Below are 19260 nucleotides of genomic sequence, written 5' to 3'. Positions count from 1 at the left end.
AAACCCAAGCTTGACACTACACTAACTCCAGCAAAGATGAGCACTGGCATAACAGGTGTCAGTCTTCCGACAATGTTATGTTAGATAAGACAGGCAAAATGTGATCATAAAATGAATGTGTCTGAACAACAAAAAAGAAAGGATCTGAACTGCTTCCTTGCCACAAGTAAACGTGCAGCAATAAGGACGATGTGCGGGCAGGATGTATATGTTCATGTGTGGGTATAAGCTATGAACTTGAGATTGACAGCAGAATTAAAGCACATGCTTTAGGTCAATAATATTACAGAAGTGACGCAGCACTTTTTTTCCTCCGCAAAACAAAAGAAAGATATGGCTACAACCTCTGAAAAAGCTTATACGATAGCAGTAAAAAGATTTTCTTTTCCAGCTTCTGTGGCAGGTATTTTAAAGTCACACATGCACTGGGCGTGATCCACCAGGAACGACTGAGCAATATATTCATGGCACAAGATTTGCAATGACATCTCAAATATAGGCACCTGTATGCAAAGGTAAGCACATTTTTAAGTGCGCTTGCTCGCCAAATGATAGCATTATAGTCATTTTGCTTCTCTTTGTACAGTGGTGTCCTCGGCAAATTAAAGAGACCACTTTTGCAGTGCTCAGCTACCCAGTTACAAGCCAGAGTCAAAGTGGGAATTAAACACGTCAAGCACTGTGCAATCAGGTGCCCATGCTAGGCTCAATGATTTCACCTCGCTACACCGCACAGTCGATGTGCCTGGTTCGTCGGCACTTGTATCTTCAACAAACATCAATTTTGGCAACGAAGTAAATAGGCCCTTTTTATGGGAAGAAAAGCAGACAATGCACACAAGTGCTCTAATGTGTCATCTGCTCTTTGTACTATATCACGAAGCACCATTTCTTTATCTAAAATTTTAGCTCAATTTGATTAGCACTTCTCTCCTACGCTACCAATGGCTGGCCTTAGCATCTCGCGCTTGAATTCCCAAATTCACACGCTTTCCTCTTCCTCACTTAAAGAGACTCCTGTTGCCAACTTTCTGCGTTGGCCCACCAGCACCTCATTTCCTGCTGCCATTCTTGCATGCACCTGAAGAGGGGAAAGTGGTGGCTCACTGCGAGCTGCACTTGCTTGCAAAAGTTGTTCTTGCTTAACTATTCAAGGCACCACTTAGTATGTAATAAAGAAAAAAAAAAGAAACATTCTTCTGAGAAAATGTACTGACTGGGGACACAGATAAACATAAATAGAAGCTTCTCTTGATATTGCTGTGTGTGCATAGCCTCCTAATCGCAGCAAGTTAACTTGCGGAAAACAGGGAAGCAGTTCTGATCCTTTGGTTTTGTTCTCGTATTCAGGCTAGAAGTAAGACAACACGGTTATTACACCTGACCTATGAGCGGCACAGCAGTGTAAAAGAAAATTGAAACAGTAGCTCACTTGTCCCAACCATTCAATCAGCCACCGTGGCTTGCTTTAACTGTGGCATTGTAATATAAAATGCAAAAGAAAGCACTAAAAAGGGTAGAGGCTGTCATGCTATTGTTGAGAGACAAGTCTAACGTTGGGAACTTTACAAATGTGGTTCTTATTTGTGTACATGTGAGTAATGCACACAATGTTGTAAAGCAATAAAAAAAAATTAAGCCCCTCCAGACCCTCTACTCTTTGCCCCATCAACCTATCCCCATTTAGTACTGTCACCACAATGACGCCAACTGCTATCAATGCACACCCTATCACTTCGCTTAACTGCACGTACATTGATGTGGACAAAAGAACTTAAAAGAAAAATTAAAAGGCCCAGTAAAAAAATGGAACAATATACCTGATGCAGGCACACACACTTGAACCACATTAGATTCCAACCTAGTTCGGTATAGCAGAACACAGACCTGACATTCTATTTCGATGACTGCTGAGCCACTTCGGAATTGGTGGCAACAACAGCGCAAAAGCTGCGTGCTCGGCTCGTCAACAAGATCTGCGTGTGCCTATACCACCTTGAGAATAAATGCTGCGCAGCAACTTAAATCCCTTGCCCACCACACATCACACTTTGACAATGGAATTCACCGGGTTTCACCAACTCCCACTTGTATTCACACGATCGACCCTTACTTGCGTCTTCGCATACCACCAGACTCTCCCATCACGAAACAACTTTATTGTGTCTCATCTCGTTGGGCATCGCACTTACGAATGCTTATTCATTCCTCATCTGAATGGCCTACAGCACTGCATGCAATTCTTGTGGGTGCTACAAGACAATAGAGCACCTTCGGTGCCAATTCCCAGCCTTCAACGCTCAACAATGTGCTCTACAAGCTAGTCCCAGGCATTTGGATGACGGTTCCAGGATCTATTCCTCGGAGAGTGGATTATGGCCTAAGCATAAGCACTCTTTTGTGCACAAGGCCCTTAAAGCCCTATTGCACCTTTTGAAGGCAACTGAACTGTATGAACGCCTGCGACTGTCAGCGAATATTTCTCTGAGAGTGCTCATATCAACTGCCACTTTATTGTCTCCATCTTTCTTTTTTTTTCAATCTATCTTTGCCCTTTCACCTTCACCAAGTGCAGGGTAGCCAACCAGACACAGCCTGAGTAATCTTTCCTTTTTCCCCTTTCTCTCGTTATAGTATAAAATTAGGAGGTAAAATTATTTAAGATTAGTGCAACTGCCCCACATATGTCAGAGCTTTCCGCTTTTTAGTGTTTCCTGCCATGCCGGACGCTGAACCATGTGCAATGATGCGCCCCTCGCATCGTGGAACCAGTAACACTTACAGGCATGACTTCAGAGATTGGGGGAAAGGGTGGGCACAGCCTCCGACATTTTCGGCCCACCTGAGCATGCCACCAGATCTAGGAGGTCATGCTACGACACTGACCACGCCATCGAGTATTTACACTGTTATGCTGAGTAGCACTCTCAGCACATTAGACACGAAAATTTTGTAGATGCTTGAGAGAATGAGTCACTCGTGCCTGCAGTGCCACTGCCAACTATCGGTGTGCAGTGGCAAAGCCTGCCTTATGTGCCCATATTGAGCCAGTTGCAGAACTGAATAGTTTGGTATAATTTAAAATGTGCACATACCAATTCCTTAGAAAGTCTTATATATGTGCGAATCTTGTAAAATTTCAACAAGAGTTTGGTGTATTCACGAATTCATTACTATCCATGTTTTTTGTCACAAGATTCGACTGTATAAGCAAGCCTAATGAAAACTTTGACATACACTATACTATTCTGTGTATGGGCAAATTGCCACATCAATTTTCGTTATAACAATGCAACAACTTTATTACATAAATGAAATCTTAGCCTTCTTTTGTGTTTAAATTGTCCCATTCATATATCATTTGTCTATATGATGGTAGAGGCCGATGGTAGACGCCTGTAAAAATGTTAGCAACAATAATGTTACTGGATGGAGCATAAGTAAAGATCAAAAGACAAATAGGAGTTTCTATTTACTTTTGCATGTGTACGCATAAATAAGGCTGTCTAAAACACGTAACTGAAGTCTCTACACAACCATCTGTATGAACACAAGAAAAAGCAACTTTTCAAGTTGAAACATGGAAAATAAAAAATATCACACAGAAAATTACTCAAACTAACTTGCCTGCTCCAATATTGTTGCTTGCCAGTTTTGCCAAATCTCTTGGTTTAAGTCAGCTGGCAAACCGAACCTTCCTGATCAACTGGGAACATTGAACATCAGAATACAGTTGCCAACCGATGATACAGACAATGATAATTTGGACGTACTTGATTATTCAGATAGCTTTGCTGCACTGCCCCAGTCCCCTTAGATTTAATGCATAATGACAACCACTTTTTCAGTTACCTTACAGCATTCCATTCAATAATTCGGACTTGGCCTGCTCAACCGCATGCTAATCTGGCCAAGAGCTAGATTTCTACTTTGATACACACTGCTGACATAATGTTGGCCGACATGAGTGTTGGCCTTGTTGCCTGGACCTTCTCGAAACAAATATTAGCAAAACCTAGTCAAACCAGTAGTCCCTGGCCATAGCCAAAGCATGGGACAAGCCAAGCTATGCTGCTAGGTTCTAAGGCTGGATTTGCGGCTTGTCCTGGAATAGCGACAAGGTCCTGGGTGACTTCTTTGATTGCTATTGGGAATTTTTGTCGGTCATTATCATCAAGCTGCTTAAAGAGGCTGCAAACGTCGCCCTCAATGTCTGCGCCGATGATGGTGGCAATTAAGTGAGGTAAGTGCATGTAGCGAATAAAACCACAATTATTAAGCTATCACAGCATAGTCGACTACAGTTACGGTACCAGAGAATGGAGATTTGTTGCGTCCATTGATGGTACTTTCGTCTATCAGTAGCAATAGCATGATAATGGTCGAAATACAGACTGACTAGGCCACATGCAAGCGCATGTGCACGTAGCAACATGTTGACAAGCTTCTTAATTTGGCCCTTTGTGAAATAAAGCCAATTTTAGTGTTTGCATTGGGAGTGTCTCAGCAGAAAAAAGTGTGTGTGTGTGTGTGTGAAGCCGGTCACATGGTAGAGATGGGATTGGAAGAGCTTAGAAGAGTGCATATGCGTGTGTGTGTGTGCACATATATATATATATATATATATTATATATATATGGTGCAACTAACGGTGGTGTGCTCCAAACCACTGTCAGTTGCACTTCACTCCACAGAGAGGCAGGACTTTTGTCGACTGAGCTCCTGAACAACACTTTGCAATGTGGTGAATGCGCTTTAGATCACGGATCTGGGACCTCAAAGAGGTGCAACGTCATGCCTAACACATCGCTCTCGCATTTACCACTAAATCACCCCTGAAATTTTTTTCGGCAAATCCGATATTTCAAACTCCCTATTTTTCTTACTTTTCAGCGGCTCCCGTCGAGTACAAATTATCGGCTGGCAACTGCACTGCTTTAACGGCAATTAAATTTCTTTACTACTGAAACCATGCAACTCAACCTTTGGATTATTTAGAATTCACAAAGCTATGGCTTCTTGGTCAGATAATGCACTACAGCCACACCTTCTGAATTTAGATCAGCCTGGCACAACAACAAAACCACAATATGGTATGACCTCTACGGTGAAAAGTAGGCACGCAGCTCACAAGGTTTGTTAAATTTCACGAAACTTGCTAGTAGGTACGTGGCATCTACTTTTTTCTCTGAAAGAGGAAAAAAAAACCTATTAAAGCAATGAGGCAGGTAGAATAAAACAAAACACTTCATGATTACACAAACAAATGACAGGCTACCACATTTGTTTGATATTGATATTTTTGTCAAAACTTCCAGTACAGTGGGTTGTTTGAACGCAAGAATTCGTCGCCTCGATTCCACTATTTCCCCCAAACAATTCAAAGGACGTTAAGCAGAAGATGTGCTTAGGACTGACTAAGCTGACACCAACGAAAAGTCATATCCTACTGCCTGTGCCATTTTTGTGCACCGCACCACACCATGCGGCATGAGCAGGCAAAATAAAAATAAATATCCTGCACACACAAAACAAGCAATCTTTATCACCATTAATGAGACAACACCCAAAAGATTCTGCTTGGCTCATTAATCAGCAGAGCAGCATCAAAAGGAGTCTGAGAAATGCAGATCAGCGAAGGAATGAATACAACTTCACTGAAATCAAGGGTACTGTGAAAGCTGTGACCAGATTGGACAAAAGGTTGACCGAGTGATTGTCAAGGATGTTGGCACCACAGATGCGCTTCACGTTGTGTCCAGGACGTTCGACTATCCGGCCTGTCTTGGTGTGCACACCTGCAAAAATATGTGAATGTGCGATGTGAGCAACAAGTCACTTGCCCTGGAAGACATCCAGCAAACTGTGTGGAATGAAGAAATCTACAATGGGAGTCTGCATGTATCCCAATCGTATGAGCTTTTTTTCAAAGTGAACATTCACTTTGCACAATTTGTCACAACTTCAGCTTGAGGTTGTGAAGCAGCTCAACAGCTTGCAGATAAGTATCATTTTCAGGAACTGTGCTGTAACACACGAGCCAACTGTGGTCATCATAAAGTCACTTCTAGTGGCATTCTTTTCCCTTCTGCAGTGGTTTCTAGCTAGCCTAGCTTTACCGCTCCGACAGCACCCACATCTGCGTATCAGTGTCATTCATGCTTTCTTCTCCATGAAACATCCATATTTCTTTGGAACCTATCATATGATGCCACAAACAAACTGATTGAGTGGTTGGTTGACTGGGTTTAACATGAAAGTAATACATGGACTATGCGAAATGCCTTAGGCGGGGGGGAATGATTTTTGTGCACCTGGAGTAATGTCCCTAGAGAATAAAACTAAAGTATCACTAACACCACCTTTTCGCCTTTTCCTCCTCTCTGAACAGAAACAGCACAGTCTTGCTGCAGGCACTGGGCCGCATTGTCCTATGCCAATGGCTCTCAAATGGGGGTCCGCGAAACCCCAGCCCACAAAATAGGTGTGTGTGAATATTTGAAAAGTCTGAATATTCGAATATTATCGAATATATTTTTCATCTTCGAATTCGATTCAAAAAATAGATATTTGAAATTGTTCTAACATTCGGTTGGATACGAATATTCGAATTAAATTGAATATATTGCTTGTTGTACGTGAGCAAACACTGTTCTTAGCATTTTTTTCTATCTAAGAGTATTGGGGTGATATTGTGCTGAATTTTATGATAATTTCGTGCTGCTGGCGAAATTTCGCCTGTAGAGCATACTTGGGCACGATACATTTGAACTCTGCAGGAAAGCCAGCTTCTTAGTAGCAAAAGGTACGGGTTTGAAGCCAGCGAGGGTGCACTTTCTTTTTTTGTTTTGTTTTTTTAGCCTTGACTCATTCCCAGTTCCGGGACCTGCTCCTGGAACTGCGGCAGCACAGGAAGAAAAATAAAAACACACATGTCAAAACGTTTATTGCCAATTGTTTAGTCGAAAAGGAAATAACCCTTTGACCTCCCCCATCACTTCCACCGGTTCACAGGGGGCCGAGAACCACTGCTATGCCATCCTCCCCATTGCCTTGGACACAGACGCTTTATCCCAATGACTGAGCAGCAGTGGCAGGGGCACAGCTCATGCGTGTTGTGTTGCCAGTGCAAAATCATCTATCTAGCCACAAATTTCACGCTCAACTTCGAGAATGGATCTTTTACAGCGAAGCTGTGCAGGGGAGTTTATACAACAGTTTTCGTGTGACAGCAGCAATATGTGGTAATGGTGTCGGTAATGAACGTAAGCCAGAAAACAGCCAGCAAGCGGTCGTACGGCCAGGACATCAATGAGAACATGCACCTGGACTCCAGCACCAATGATGAACCACCACTAAGGATAACCAGCGATGCAGCCTAATTTTTCATGGGGAAAAATTTATGCAGATCACACGCACCGTGAGAATCAATGTTATGCAAAACATTTTGCAGGTGCAGTCCACACCCATTACAATGTACCTACATACAACATACTGTAAAAGCTGGAATATCGGTAGATGCAGAATACAGGTCGACCCGAGGCTTTGAGGTGAATAAAATTGAGAAACTTCTTCAATGCAATTGACTGCAGTAACGTACTTTATACAGTCAATACGTTCATTTGTCATAGGAGATGAAAACCGCATGCAAACTGTTAGGACTCTCGTCCAGGGATGGCCACTAGTTATGCATGACATCCTACAGCACATCATCGGAGATGTTTAAACCTTTTGTAATGTATGACTAGGCACACACAGCACTGTCATCAGGCAATGAGCAACATGCACTGGGTGCCCGAGGTGCATGCTGGTGTTCATTGCAGCTGAGTGTAGGTGCTCCTCGCCTGACTACCTGCCATTCGCTCATTTTGATGGTTTAGCTCCCGTCAATAACAGCTTCAGGTGTTGCACGTTGTGTTCGCAGAGTGCAGTGGCCAACGAGAACTCTCTGTGCCGCTGATTTGTCCCAGTGGATAGTCCTTCTCATGCACGATGCTCAAAAATAAGTTCCACCATGGTTTCCTTAAGCATTCTATATGCCCTCTATCACAGTGGCACATACCCATTCTGGACGAGTGGCCAAGAATGGGTCCATCATCATCAGCCTATTTGTGTTTACTGCAGGATGAAGGTACCTCCCAGCGATCTCTATTTACTCCTATCTTGCAAGCAGTCATGCACTTGATGGCCTGGCAGTATAGTTGCTCTCACGCCGCCATGCTGCCTGCAGCATACTGCTGCCTTTTTTCTTTCAGAGGTGTATATCTTCCATCGATGCCGCAGTCCTAAGGACAGGGGAGTAAACAATGCACTTAACTGGGTGCACAACAACATGCACCACCTTCTACCCTGACAATTGCCACATGTCAGTGAAGCACTACTCCCTCGATGGCAGTGCATATTTGTCCAGAAGTCTTGATTGCACAGCAGCCATCCACCATGCTATTGGTCATATGCGATTGAATGAGAGATGAGATTTACCAAGAGGCACTGGTACTGCAAATGACAGTGAGCTGCTCAGAGACAGACACAGAAGTCTAAGCATATTTTCCAACAGCTCCCCCCCCCCCCCCACCCACACCATAAGCACATTGCTTCAGTGCTCATTTGTTACCCTCCACTGCAGTTGCATCCCTAAAGGCAGCTACTGTCCCAATACGAAATTTTGGACTTAAATACCTAGCAAAACAGCTGATGCACTCGTGCAAGGTTTCACAAATGAGTATTATCAGAAAATAAGGTTCAATTTTAATAATGCAATAAAAACACCAGGAACAGGATTATGGTTAGACATTCAAAAGCCTACAGGTGCTGCACGTTTCCGTTAGATTTTTGAGCTAACAAGAGCAATGACCACAACACCAAAAACAAGCATCTGATTGATGGTTTGTACCTGAAGCAGAAACTGAAAATGTTCGCAGAACAGCTCTTCGGAATGGCTATGCTTCATGTCTACAAAAGGCTGGTGTTCCGCCCCACCTGAGAACTGCAGAGTGGCCCCGAGGAAAGAGTCCAGCAGGGATCCGAGGAAGCCCGCCAGGGTGCCAACCAGAATGACTAGGCACTGGGCCGAGGCTGCCTGTAGGCTGCTCGGACCCACAAACAGAGCCATAGCAATGTAGTAAATCAGGCCTATGAAGGCCCCACCCAAGCCGCTGAACAACAGGCCCTCCAGGGAAACGCCCCCGTTAGTTCCTGCATGGTCAAAATGATACTCAATAGGGTTTAAGTACCAGAGAAACAAAGGAAAAGAAAATGGAAAGTGCAAAGGTTCTTATGACTGGCCTGCTATCCTGTACTAAGGTGGTGTGGAAACTAAGAGACATGGAAAAGGAAGTTAAAGCAAGATAAAGGGTGATTATTGTATAGTACCATGAACTAAAAACACCCACTGTTTTATGCAGAATGCACACCGGCCCCAGCAAGTTCACCTGCCAGAAATCAGTTTCGTACCGATTACAGAAAAAGAATCTGCAGACTTCAGCAATTCTTCGGGCACTGGACTCATTTACGTATTGCAACAGCAGCAGGCTGTCACAGTGCATGTTGCCATTTTCTGAAGAACAATTTCTTTGCAATGCACACAATGTCGCTCTCATCCGCTACAGTACTGCCTGTCATGGCTTGCAATGTACACCCTTGCAATATTTTAACCAGAACACGCAAGCATTTACCGTACGACATGTCTGTGCCTTACAACGGCGAGATTGGTGATAGTATGCACAAATACGCAAAGCATTCTCCAATTCGAATGCAGTGTACTACGCTGTTCGCTTCAGGAGTGCATATGTCCTGCCTTTGTTATGCACAAGGCCCCATCGCGCTCTGCCACAAATAGCTAGGTCATGCAGCTACAAGTATTCGCAATCATCGCTTCTGCTACTTTTTTTTTTGTGGCAATACCTCGCACATGTTCATAAATTTCCCCTATTTTTTTTTATCTCCATGCCCTGGCACATGGGTGGTTTTCGGTAATACAAAGACAAAATGGAAAGCGCATGCAAGTGAAACATTAACATCTGGTCTCACACGAGCTTCTTGCACGAAAGGACTGCACAGCTAACCCTGGCAGGGCATGTGTCCTCCTGGTGCGAACAGCATAGCAGATGATGCTAGCACTAGAGGGTGGTGCTTTTAGTGTCGCCGTTTATCGTTATAAGGTGCTCACATGCCGTACAGTCTGTGCTCACTCATTCTGGTTAAAAAAATTGCAAGGGTGTATGCTAGGATAGAAACCACTACTTTCAGAGCCTCTGTGGCTCCCAATACCTTGCACAGATCACCAAGTGTGAATAACGTGCGATAAAGCAATGCTTAGCGTGCCCGGCTCCAGTTTGCACATTGCTGCTTTGAATCTCGGGTGTTTGTTGTGGGCAGTTTTACTTCAAGTGTGTAAGCACTTATCTGGCCATCCTTCGAGTTTTTCCAACATTTGTGTCTAACACCTGATGTGTTGCAATACCTTAAATGTACTGCTGAGGGTCATGCGTCCAAAAAAGGCTGCATGCAGCCCAAAACAAGCCATGGGTATTTCAATGAAATAGATGATGCTACTCGAAAGAAATTTCTTTATTGTTTGTACTACAGGTATGAAAATCAAGCCAAATAAAAAGTTCTTCAAGAAGATTTCGAATATGTGATTAGTTTTTGTCTTGCTGCTACACTTCTTGAGTTATGTCCTATACAACGGCAAAATAGTCATCTTTACAGGCACTTTCTGATGTAAAAACTTTTCACAAAAAGCAATGTGCTGTTGCTTATTTAGCTCGTTCTAGACTGCAAAGCAAAAATACCATGCAACTACACGAAGAAAATTAGGACACTTTAACTAATGTAGTTCACAATCTGTTTAATCTGTTTCACATCTACATTTGTTTACTCAACTAAAGAGTGCGTACAAATATAATGTGATGTTAGTTTACAGCTGATGTAATGGCCACATTATTTATGTAGGTTCTGCAAAAGTCCTACAAAATTATTGATATAATTCAGAGTGCTGTAAAATATTTACAAATTTTTTCTTTACTCAATTTCAGAAAAACATAATTTAACGGTCTTTAACTGTTGACTGTCAACAGTTAATTTATTTGTTAATTTATTTGTTAGCAGGTTATTTGTTAATTTAACAAATAACCTGCTGTCAACATTTACCAGATTTTTCTTTGAAATGCAATAAGCCTCATCAAAATTGGGATAGTGGATGCAGAGCAGAACAACTTCTCTGTTCCAATGTACTTAGGCAGGCGTTCCTGACGCAAGTTTCTTCTAAAAAGAAATATCTGCGCAAGATTTATGTGCATTATTTCTTTATATAACTATTTATTTAGAAACTACTGAGCATGACATGACGTTGATGCAATGGCGCTGACATTACATTCCATGCAAGCAAAAAAATAATAAAAAAATAGGAAACTCTACTGGTGCAAACTTTCTTGGCTGACAAAGTTAACAGCCTTGACCTAGTTTTCAAAAGTTACTTTATGAAACATTGTTCTTTGTTCTTCAATGCAGCGAACACCAAAAAAAAAAAAAAAAGTAAAGTGTCAATGTACTTGTTCAATTACTCTGCCTGCCCTGTGCATGTTCGTTTACAAGCATGCTGCTTGTATACATCTCTCCTGCAATAATGTTAATTCAGGTGTGGCAATCATGTATATAAATAAACCAAATATGCACAGCACCCTCTTATAACATAGCTGAGCGGTAAAGTAAGTAAATAAAAGATGCTTACTCCTACAGCAGAAAAAGAATGAGCAAGGAAGGACAGGAGCAGGCCATTCAACTTTTCCTTGAGCGTCAGCAGAAGCGTTACTTTTCCTTGTTTCACGACATCTAAGGCTGCATGTGCTTTCACCTATCCCCTTAGCAAAAAAAAAAAGTAAAATGCCTGCAAATTACAACAGTAGCTTGATAATACACAAGCTTGCCAAGGCTGGACGAAATTGCTGGAAGCAGACTGCAAACGACCAGACAGCCTCTAAGAAAAGCCTCAACCTTCCAGACTGACACTGCAAAGAGCCAACAACTGTCTCAGAATAGCATAAATCTTCTAGACACACTTGAGAGCACATGCAAACAGCCAGAAACGTGCATGTTCCATGAACTTGATCTAGGCAAAAGCCTATACAAGTGGCATTATAAGCAGCCATCTTATCTAAGCGATCCGCTATTTGCACTCCACTTGCAGTCCATTGAAGGTCTTCTATCTTTGGCTACAGTTATCTCGGGTTGCCGCCAACAAAGGTGCCGATTACCAAATCAGTCATTTACCTGTGCACAAAGTTCCCACCAGAGAGTTTCATTCGCAATAACACGAATGGCTCCTGTACTGCAATTATGTTTCAACTGACAATAAAATCCTCACTTGCAAGTACAAGAGATTCTGATAGTGGGTACATGTCTGCACTATAGCCAAATAAACTGAAATGTCCTAGTAATTATTGCCAAGGCAATAAAATTACACAGCATTTGCAGCACACATGCTGATTATGAATGACAACATTTAATGGTGCAAGGGTATATTTGGGCAAAGAATGCCCAGACTGTGTTCAAGGTCTACGCAAGCTTGCAAAAGTACAATCAAACTCAATCTTTAAAATTCGTGCTGCACTGTAAATAGCAGTAAAATACAGAAAGAACATGGATGCATAGGGATGCCACTGCACAAAATGTGCGATATAGGCTATGGTTGACATATGTTATGGTTAAGATAAAAGCGTGTCAAAAATAGTAATAGCATACTTGCAGGGTTCTGGCCCAACTCTAAAACGCACTCTTTTCATGTAAACAAGAAAGCTTCTGTAATACAATTGTGTTCATTTTTACACCTTATGCAGACAACTATTTACTGCCATTTACAAAAGCAGCCTTCTTAAAATTGCTGCTTTATAGTTCACTTTTTTTCTTGTTATAGCATAAAACATACAAAAAGCTTCAGGCTACCATGTGCATACAGTGTTGTATGGGCATACTGAAAGCCAAGGAGGGCAAGACCAAAATCGAAGGCACGCCAGTATGGCATGCAACTACAACAGCCTAACAGTCCATTCCTTGACAGCTTTCAACAGATATTTCTCAAAAGATGTTTTTTTTCCGAACTATTAAAAAGCTCAAATGCATGATGCATGCCTTGTACGACATTCAAAACAAAAGAGGTTGACAGGAAGAAGAAAGCTTGAAGTGATCAACTGTGGTCGAACAAGGAATGTCGTTGCACCCAACGTTTCGACAAGGGAACTTCATCAGGGCAGCAACTAGACCACAATTAATTGTATGTCATTTAGTGTGACAGTGTGTCAAGCTATGCACCAAACATCCACTGCAGGAGCTTTGCTGCGATAATCATCCACTTTTAGCAACACTCCTGTGCAAAAGAAATTCACTGAATCAAAGCACGACTACAGTGCAAAGTATTTTTGGGATCATGAGAGATATGTACCCCGTAGTGCCAGTGAACTCAAAACCAACTTTAAGACACGAAAATAATACTGACGAAAAGTATGCTTGCTCACGTCTGTCGAACAACTATTTCAACAGGTTTAGGTGATCAATATGTGACATGCACGTATTTAGCCTCACAGACTATGACCTTGGATTGTGACATGGTCTCTGTGGTTTGCCATGTGAAAAACAAGGCAAACCTTTCGGCATAGAAACATTCAGCACAGTACAAACTGACTTGCCACAATGAGGCACTGTGTCTGTGTTTCTGATGTATCTTTTGTGTCCTTGTGATATTTTTGTTCTTACCCTTGCTTTTAGCAAACTAATCCTGGAGCTATAGCTGATCAATCAGCTTGTTATAGAAATATGGAAGGCTGTACCTTCAGAAAAGAAAAGGGTGGTGGGGAAAACATGAAACTGAGGAAGAGCACAAGACATACAAGGAAAGAACTGAGGCAGCATCAGTCCCTTAGAACAATTTGCAAAGGGCAGATTAATCAGTCAAAGTAGCACCGGGGGCATATAGAGTAATAGTCTGAACACACAGAAATGCCTTTTGCTTGAGATCCCTCTATTAACATTTTTAAAGCATGGCATCTTCCAGCACTACACACACAGTATACAGCCAGAAGGATAGCTGAATAAATATAGGTAGCACCTTCTTTGGCTCAACAGTGTTCAGCGGTCCGCTTAACGAACTAATGATAAAATTCCCAGCACATGTAAACATTCATTCAAAGCTCTGTTTTGTGCTCACCTCTGGGCACTCTCTGGAATGACGTGATGAGGAAAGGATCTCCCCTGGAGAGCACACTACCAAATTCCGATGCCCACGTGTCTCCACAGCTCTCAGCTAAGGCGCTGAGCACGGCCAGCGAGAGGATGGTGCACTGCCAGGCATTGCTTGGATCGGCCAGCCTTTCGCCCATCCCACACTCCAGCACATACAGCAGCGCAAACTCAGTCGCGATACCACCATTGCAAAGCACCTGGACCCAGTTGCGCTGCCCTCCTGTCAAGAATGTACAATAAGAACCCATACAGTTGCACAAATACAATGTGGACAGCCGGGCAAGGGTTACTACTTTGAATGAGGAATGGCATGCCACAATATGTTTAATGTGCTTAAAGGAAGGAGCCAGTTTTTGGTGTAGACATATCGCCTGTATGGAAACAAATTGCCTAGGGTCAAAGCTGAGCCTGCATGATGAGGTTCTAGTTTCTGATATGCTTCTGGAACAAAAACAATGCAATAATCTTGGTGTTGACAATTTAATACACAACTCCAAATTTATTGAGAGAAAGTGGTTGCGCCCTACGGACATTCCAGAATGCCGAAACATGAAGTACAGCATGAATCATAGGCAGCAGCGAGTTAACTCACAGAAAACGCTGATCCGGTGAAACCAAAAGATAAAGCGAATAAATTGAACTCCGTGAAATTAGTAACAGCAAATGGACCAGGAACAAATAGAAAAAAGAAATCCTCTTGGCAGTGTACAAAACTTAACACATATATTCACCGAAGCAACCTGTAAGACTATACTCACCTTCTCTATGGTCTGGTTCAAACTTTCTTTTCAGCTCGGACCTAAACTTTGTTGCTCGAGAGGATGTGATAAAGAAGGCGAAGAGGCTCGCTAGGAAAAGGTAGCTGCTTAACGTCAATACGAAACCGACCACCACACCTGAAAGCGAAAGAAAAACACGCCGCCAATAAGGGACAACCCGCAATGCGAACTAAACGAAATTCTGAGCAGCAAATCTATGACACCACAGCAATACTAACCACATAGAGCTCCTGAAAGGTCGAGACTTTTCCTCTTGTATCCCCAAGCCGATATTAAAATGGGGATAAACGCGGAAAAAAAGAACCGGAGAGGAGTGGGCGGCGCTACACCTGAAACCATAACACACATGGATGAGCGCACGTCACAATGCAATCAAACTATATTGGATGAATTAACTTCAAATGAACTACAATATATCCACAACACCCACAATACGCATCAAATAATTTTCAAGAGCGAGCAACGCCACTTACTTTCTGTGTACCAAGATGAAACTACTGACAAGGACCAAATGGCCAGTGATAGAGGTAATGTCACAGCGAGCAGGATAACTAAAAGCATGTTATGGAAAAAAGAAAAGGCTCAGATGTTACACTACTTTTCGTAAAAGTGTCGTTAATTTCATCGCAGTGTTCCGAGCACGACTGCTAGCGCTGACAGCCGTGAAACCAAACACAGTCGCTGCTCGGTGCCGCAGATTTGCCGTGCGCTCGCAGACACACACACCGCACACACATACACGAAACACCCGTCAAACGAGCCTACAAGCAGAGCGGCATGCGAAAAACAGCGGCGGCAGCTGCAGGGTTATAAAGCGGAACCGGAAACAGCCTTGACGCGTCACGGCCACGGCACTGACAGCGCCACCTATTCAGCTCAAACAAGATGGACGCGCTCAGTGGTGCAGGTTGTTTTGTGCGTCGATGACCTAAAACTTGTTAAGCTAATATAAATGGTGAGATCGAGCTGAAAAGCATCGACTCAGGACTGTTGCGCACGTTAGAGGCATCTAGGTGTCAACCAGTCAATCTCATTGTGCTAGAGAGTCACTGAGTCAGCACGTCGTGCCTTCTAGCCAAGATGAACGAACTTGCCAAACTCGAGTATTTGTCTCTCGTGTCAAAAATCTGTACGGAATTGGACAACCATTTAGGAATCAACGATAAGGATATGGGTGAGCGATTGCGGTACACCTGCCAAATTTGTGTGTTTATGCCCGTCGTAATAAGAACAGAGTTTTCTTTTTGTTCGCATTCGCTTTTCTCAGTGTAGTGAACGATGCTGAAAGTCAGGGCCGTTATTTTCGTGCAGCCGAGTTCATCATCGACCTGGCAGACAAAAACAACACGTTCGAGTCGTTCAAGAAGGCTCTGCAAGAAAACGAAGCGGAGTTTTCAGTGAGTGCTTACTTTCTGATTACTGTTTACATCGTTTTCCGAATGCGCTGTCAGCTTCGGAAGCGGCGTGTGAAGTACGTTTTGTAGACGAAATTATCGTGACGTGATGCATTGTAAATGTCTGCTACACACTGAAGATTGACTACATGATGTAACCATTATGACTGCATGTTGCCTGATTAATTTGCAATGACTTTCTATTTATGCGAGTAGACGGAACGGTTACTTTCAGATATAGCGCACAGTGGCGTACCAACTATTTCTCGAGTAAGGGGGGGCAAACCGCAAAAAGTCTAACCCCTCTCTCTCTTTATATATATATTGCGAATTAGTGTTACCATAACTGAAGTAGCCTAGAAATGCGTCTGTCAGTTATGTTTATATTTAACAGACATAGCCCTATTTATCAGTCGCACATGGTGAACCATGACAGCCCGAGAGATTATTTGAATTTGCATTTATTTATTGCAACTCTATTACATTTCAAGATGATGCAGGAACAAAAGGCAATGAGTTTCTCACAGAGGTCTCAGATCCCGTCATGTAGCAGCAGTACAGCGAATATAAAAAATGTACATTTGCTACAAACAGTATTAATAATTAAACAAACAATTGTACTTGGTGGTCAGGTCTACAGCCTAAATGCATCACTAGTTTAGGTAATAGTATTGTCGAAGTTCTACGCAACAAGTACAATCAACTTAAATTCCACTATTCACTAGAAAAAAATGACAGCAGATGTGTGCGACCTTGGAAAATTACAACCTGATTTCCAGCAAACCTGTTTCTTTCGAGCAGTTGCAAGAAAACTTTCAGTTTCTTGTTATTATATCACGTACATTAAAAAGTTGCCCGCATATAATGCTTTGGAGAACTTTTAGTTGGGAATTTTTAAAAAGCCAGTAATTCATCAACACGCATATTACTTTGCCATAACATTTACCATGGTGTCCTCCTTCCCTGCCCCCCTCCCAGCCCTTATTACTCAATTTCTGCCTAGATTTGATATCGATTAAGTTCACAGTTCTCCCAGAGCAACACGATAAATTCTTTGTTCGTAAAACAAATTCATAAAGCTCCAGATTGCTTGCATGCATAATTTACTGCAAATGTCATAATTAGTACCTTGTCTTTCAAGTTTACCTACATATTGTCCATAATGCGCCATTTATTTTCGCCAAATATAAACAAAATGCCCTGTTTAGTTCACCGAGGACATCGTGTTATGACACCTCAAAATAGGGACAGAAAAACGATGGCTCAATAATTATTTCCAACACTTCTAACTGGATCAGGAACGAAAAAAGTTTGTCGCACATTGCAGTTACACATCGCCCTTTCCACAAAATATAAACCTGCTGTAACCTACAGCTATGTCAGGACACTAGAAAGCATAGCTGATAGCTGTCATGTCACACGCTCTAACACTTGAATAAGAATTTTTTTATAGAGGCTGTGTTTGATCCAACCGCATTTAACTTCGCACAGAGAGTTTTCATGAATACCACCAATTTTCGCTAAATTTGGTCTTGGTAGCTATTGCAGTTTGCCAGCTAGGGTAGCGGGCTTAATTGTTCCCCGCTCGTTAGACACGCTCATAACACTCTAGAGTGCTTAAATACGTAATTTATTGTGAAAGCCGCAATTACCCATCTGCTCTGAACTTCACCGACACAACACCTATTAACTTGTCCTTACAGTCACTAAACATAACCAGGCGAACCTAGTATATCACGCATGTCAAAGTAAAAAGAAATAAAACATGAGGTTTCAATAATTATTGCTAACACTTCTAAATAAGCCAGAAACGTTAAGACTACGCGACACATTGCACTTAAAATGTCCCTATTCCTTCAAAGTACAGAATATCTGAAACGCAGCGTTCTCTTGGGACATTGGGAAACCTAGCAGCAGCGTGATACATTTGAACAATTGGTTAAAATGTTTTTAAACTGGTATTTGATCAACACGCATTTACCACCGCAAATAAACTTGGCATATTGTTCCTGTTATATTTGCAAAATTTGACCTCAGTTGTAGTTGTAATTATGCCAGTGTAGCCGTCTAAGTTTTACACAGCTCGTAAAACAGACTAATAATGCAGTGGACCACTTGCATACGCATTCTGCTTGAAAATGCGCATTTAACCCACCCATTTGTAACATTGCCTACACATTACCCATACCGTGCCCCTAATTTATATCCCCAGATATAAACAAGGTGCCATGTTTAGCTCACAGAGAACACCAGAGAAACGAACTACGAATCTCTTATGATGCACGAAAACACAAGGAAAAACGAGGGTTTAGTAATGATCTGCAACACTTGCATTATAGAGGCAGGAAAGTGAATGTTTCGTAACGCATTGCACTTAAAGTTATCTCTATTTTCACGCAATTTAAATCGTCTCATACTGTTGTATTAGGAGTCTGGGAAACATTTTAATTAGTGACTGTATGACTCCCTGGAATGCTTCAATGAATAACTTTCTACAAAAGCCGTAATGAACCTACGCAGAATAAACGTTTATCAATCGTCACTCGTAACATTTTTTCGAGAAGAAAGGGAACCGAGGGGCCTGATTTTGTTAATCATATCAAGGGAAGCCAACAAACATAGACACCAAGGACAACATAGGGGAAATTACTTGTACTTACTAATTGAATTAAAGAAATGATAAATTAATGAAAGTTAATGAAAAAGCAACTTGCCGCAGGTGGGGAATGATCTCTTCGCATTATGCGTGCGATGCTCTTACTATTGAGCTATTGCGGAGCCGTTTTCCCATCCACTTTCTGGGGTATGTATGTTTTACAACTAGAACTAACCCTGGGAGTGTTAGCCAGCGC

General features: G+C 42.2%; 2 protein-coding genes across 2 annotated transcripts in view; one reads left to right on the top strand and one right to left on the bottom strand.

Annotated features, from left to right (window-relative positions):
• Window positions 1-378: 378 nt before the first annotated feature.
• LOC119441851 (transmembrane protein 19) lies at window positions 379-15800 on the bottom strand. Its single transcript, XM_037706486.2, has 6 exons — window positions 15488-15800; window positions 15233-15343; window positions 14994-15131; window positions 14201-14455; window positions 8980-9195; window positions 379-5798 (listed from the first exon to the last, which is right to left on the bottom strand). Exons 1-6 carry the CDS (start codon window positions 15573-15575, stop codon window positions 5632-5634), a joined length of 975 nt encoding a protein of 324 aa, XP_037562414.1. The 5' UTR covers window positions 15576-15800; the 3' UTR covers window positions 379-5631.
• A 95-nt stretch (window positions 15801-15895) lies between these two features.
• Window positions 15896-19260, top strand: part of LOC119441849 (ATP-dependent RNA helicase DHX8-like) — a 71096-nt gene continuing 67731 nt past the window's right edge. The window contains 2 exon segments of the mRNA XM_037706485.2: window positions 15896-16188; window positions 16326-16411. Of these exon segments, the coding sequence (XP_037562413.1) occupies window positions 16095-16188; window positions 16326-16411 (180 nt within the window). The 5' untranslated portion in view covers window positions 15896-16094.

The sequence above is a fragment of the Dermacentor silvarum genome, chromosome 2 (genome assembly GCF_013339745.2).
Source record: "Dermacentor silvarum isolate Dsil-2018 chromosome 2, BIME_Dsil_1.4, whole genome shotgun sequence".
NCBI lineage: Eukaryota > Metazoa > Arthropoda > Arachnida > Ixodida > Ixodidae > Dermacentor > Dermacentor silvarum.
Note: the sequence above shows the minus strand (reverse complement) of the source record. Positions and strands in the feature narration are given on the sequence as shown.

Coding starts and splice junctions, on each gene's coding strand:
- LOC119441851 (XM_037706486.2), bottom strand. CDS start 15,575: ATGCTTTTAGTTATCCTGCTCGCTGTGACATTACCTCTATCACTGGCC. Junction 15,344..15,487: donor TTCATCTTGGTACACAGAAA/GTAAGTGGCGTT, acceptor TTATGGTTTCAG/GTGTAGCGCCGCCCACTCCT. Junction 9,196..14,200: donor ATTCCAGAGAGTGCCCAGAG/GTGAGCACAAAA, acceptor TTGACCATGCAG/GAACTAACGGGGGCGTTTCC.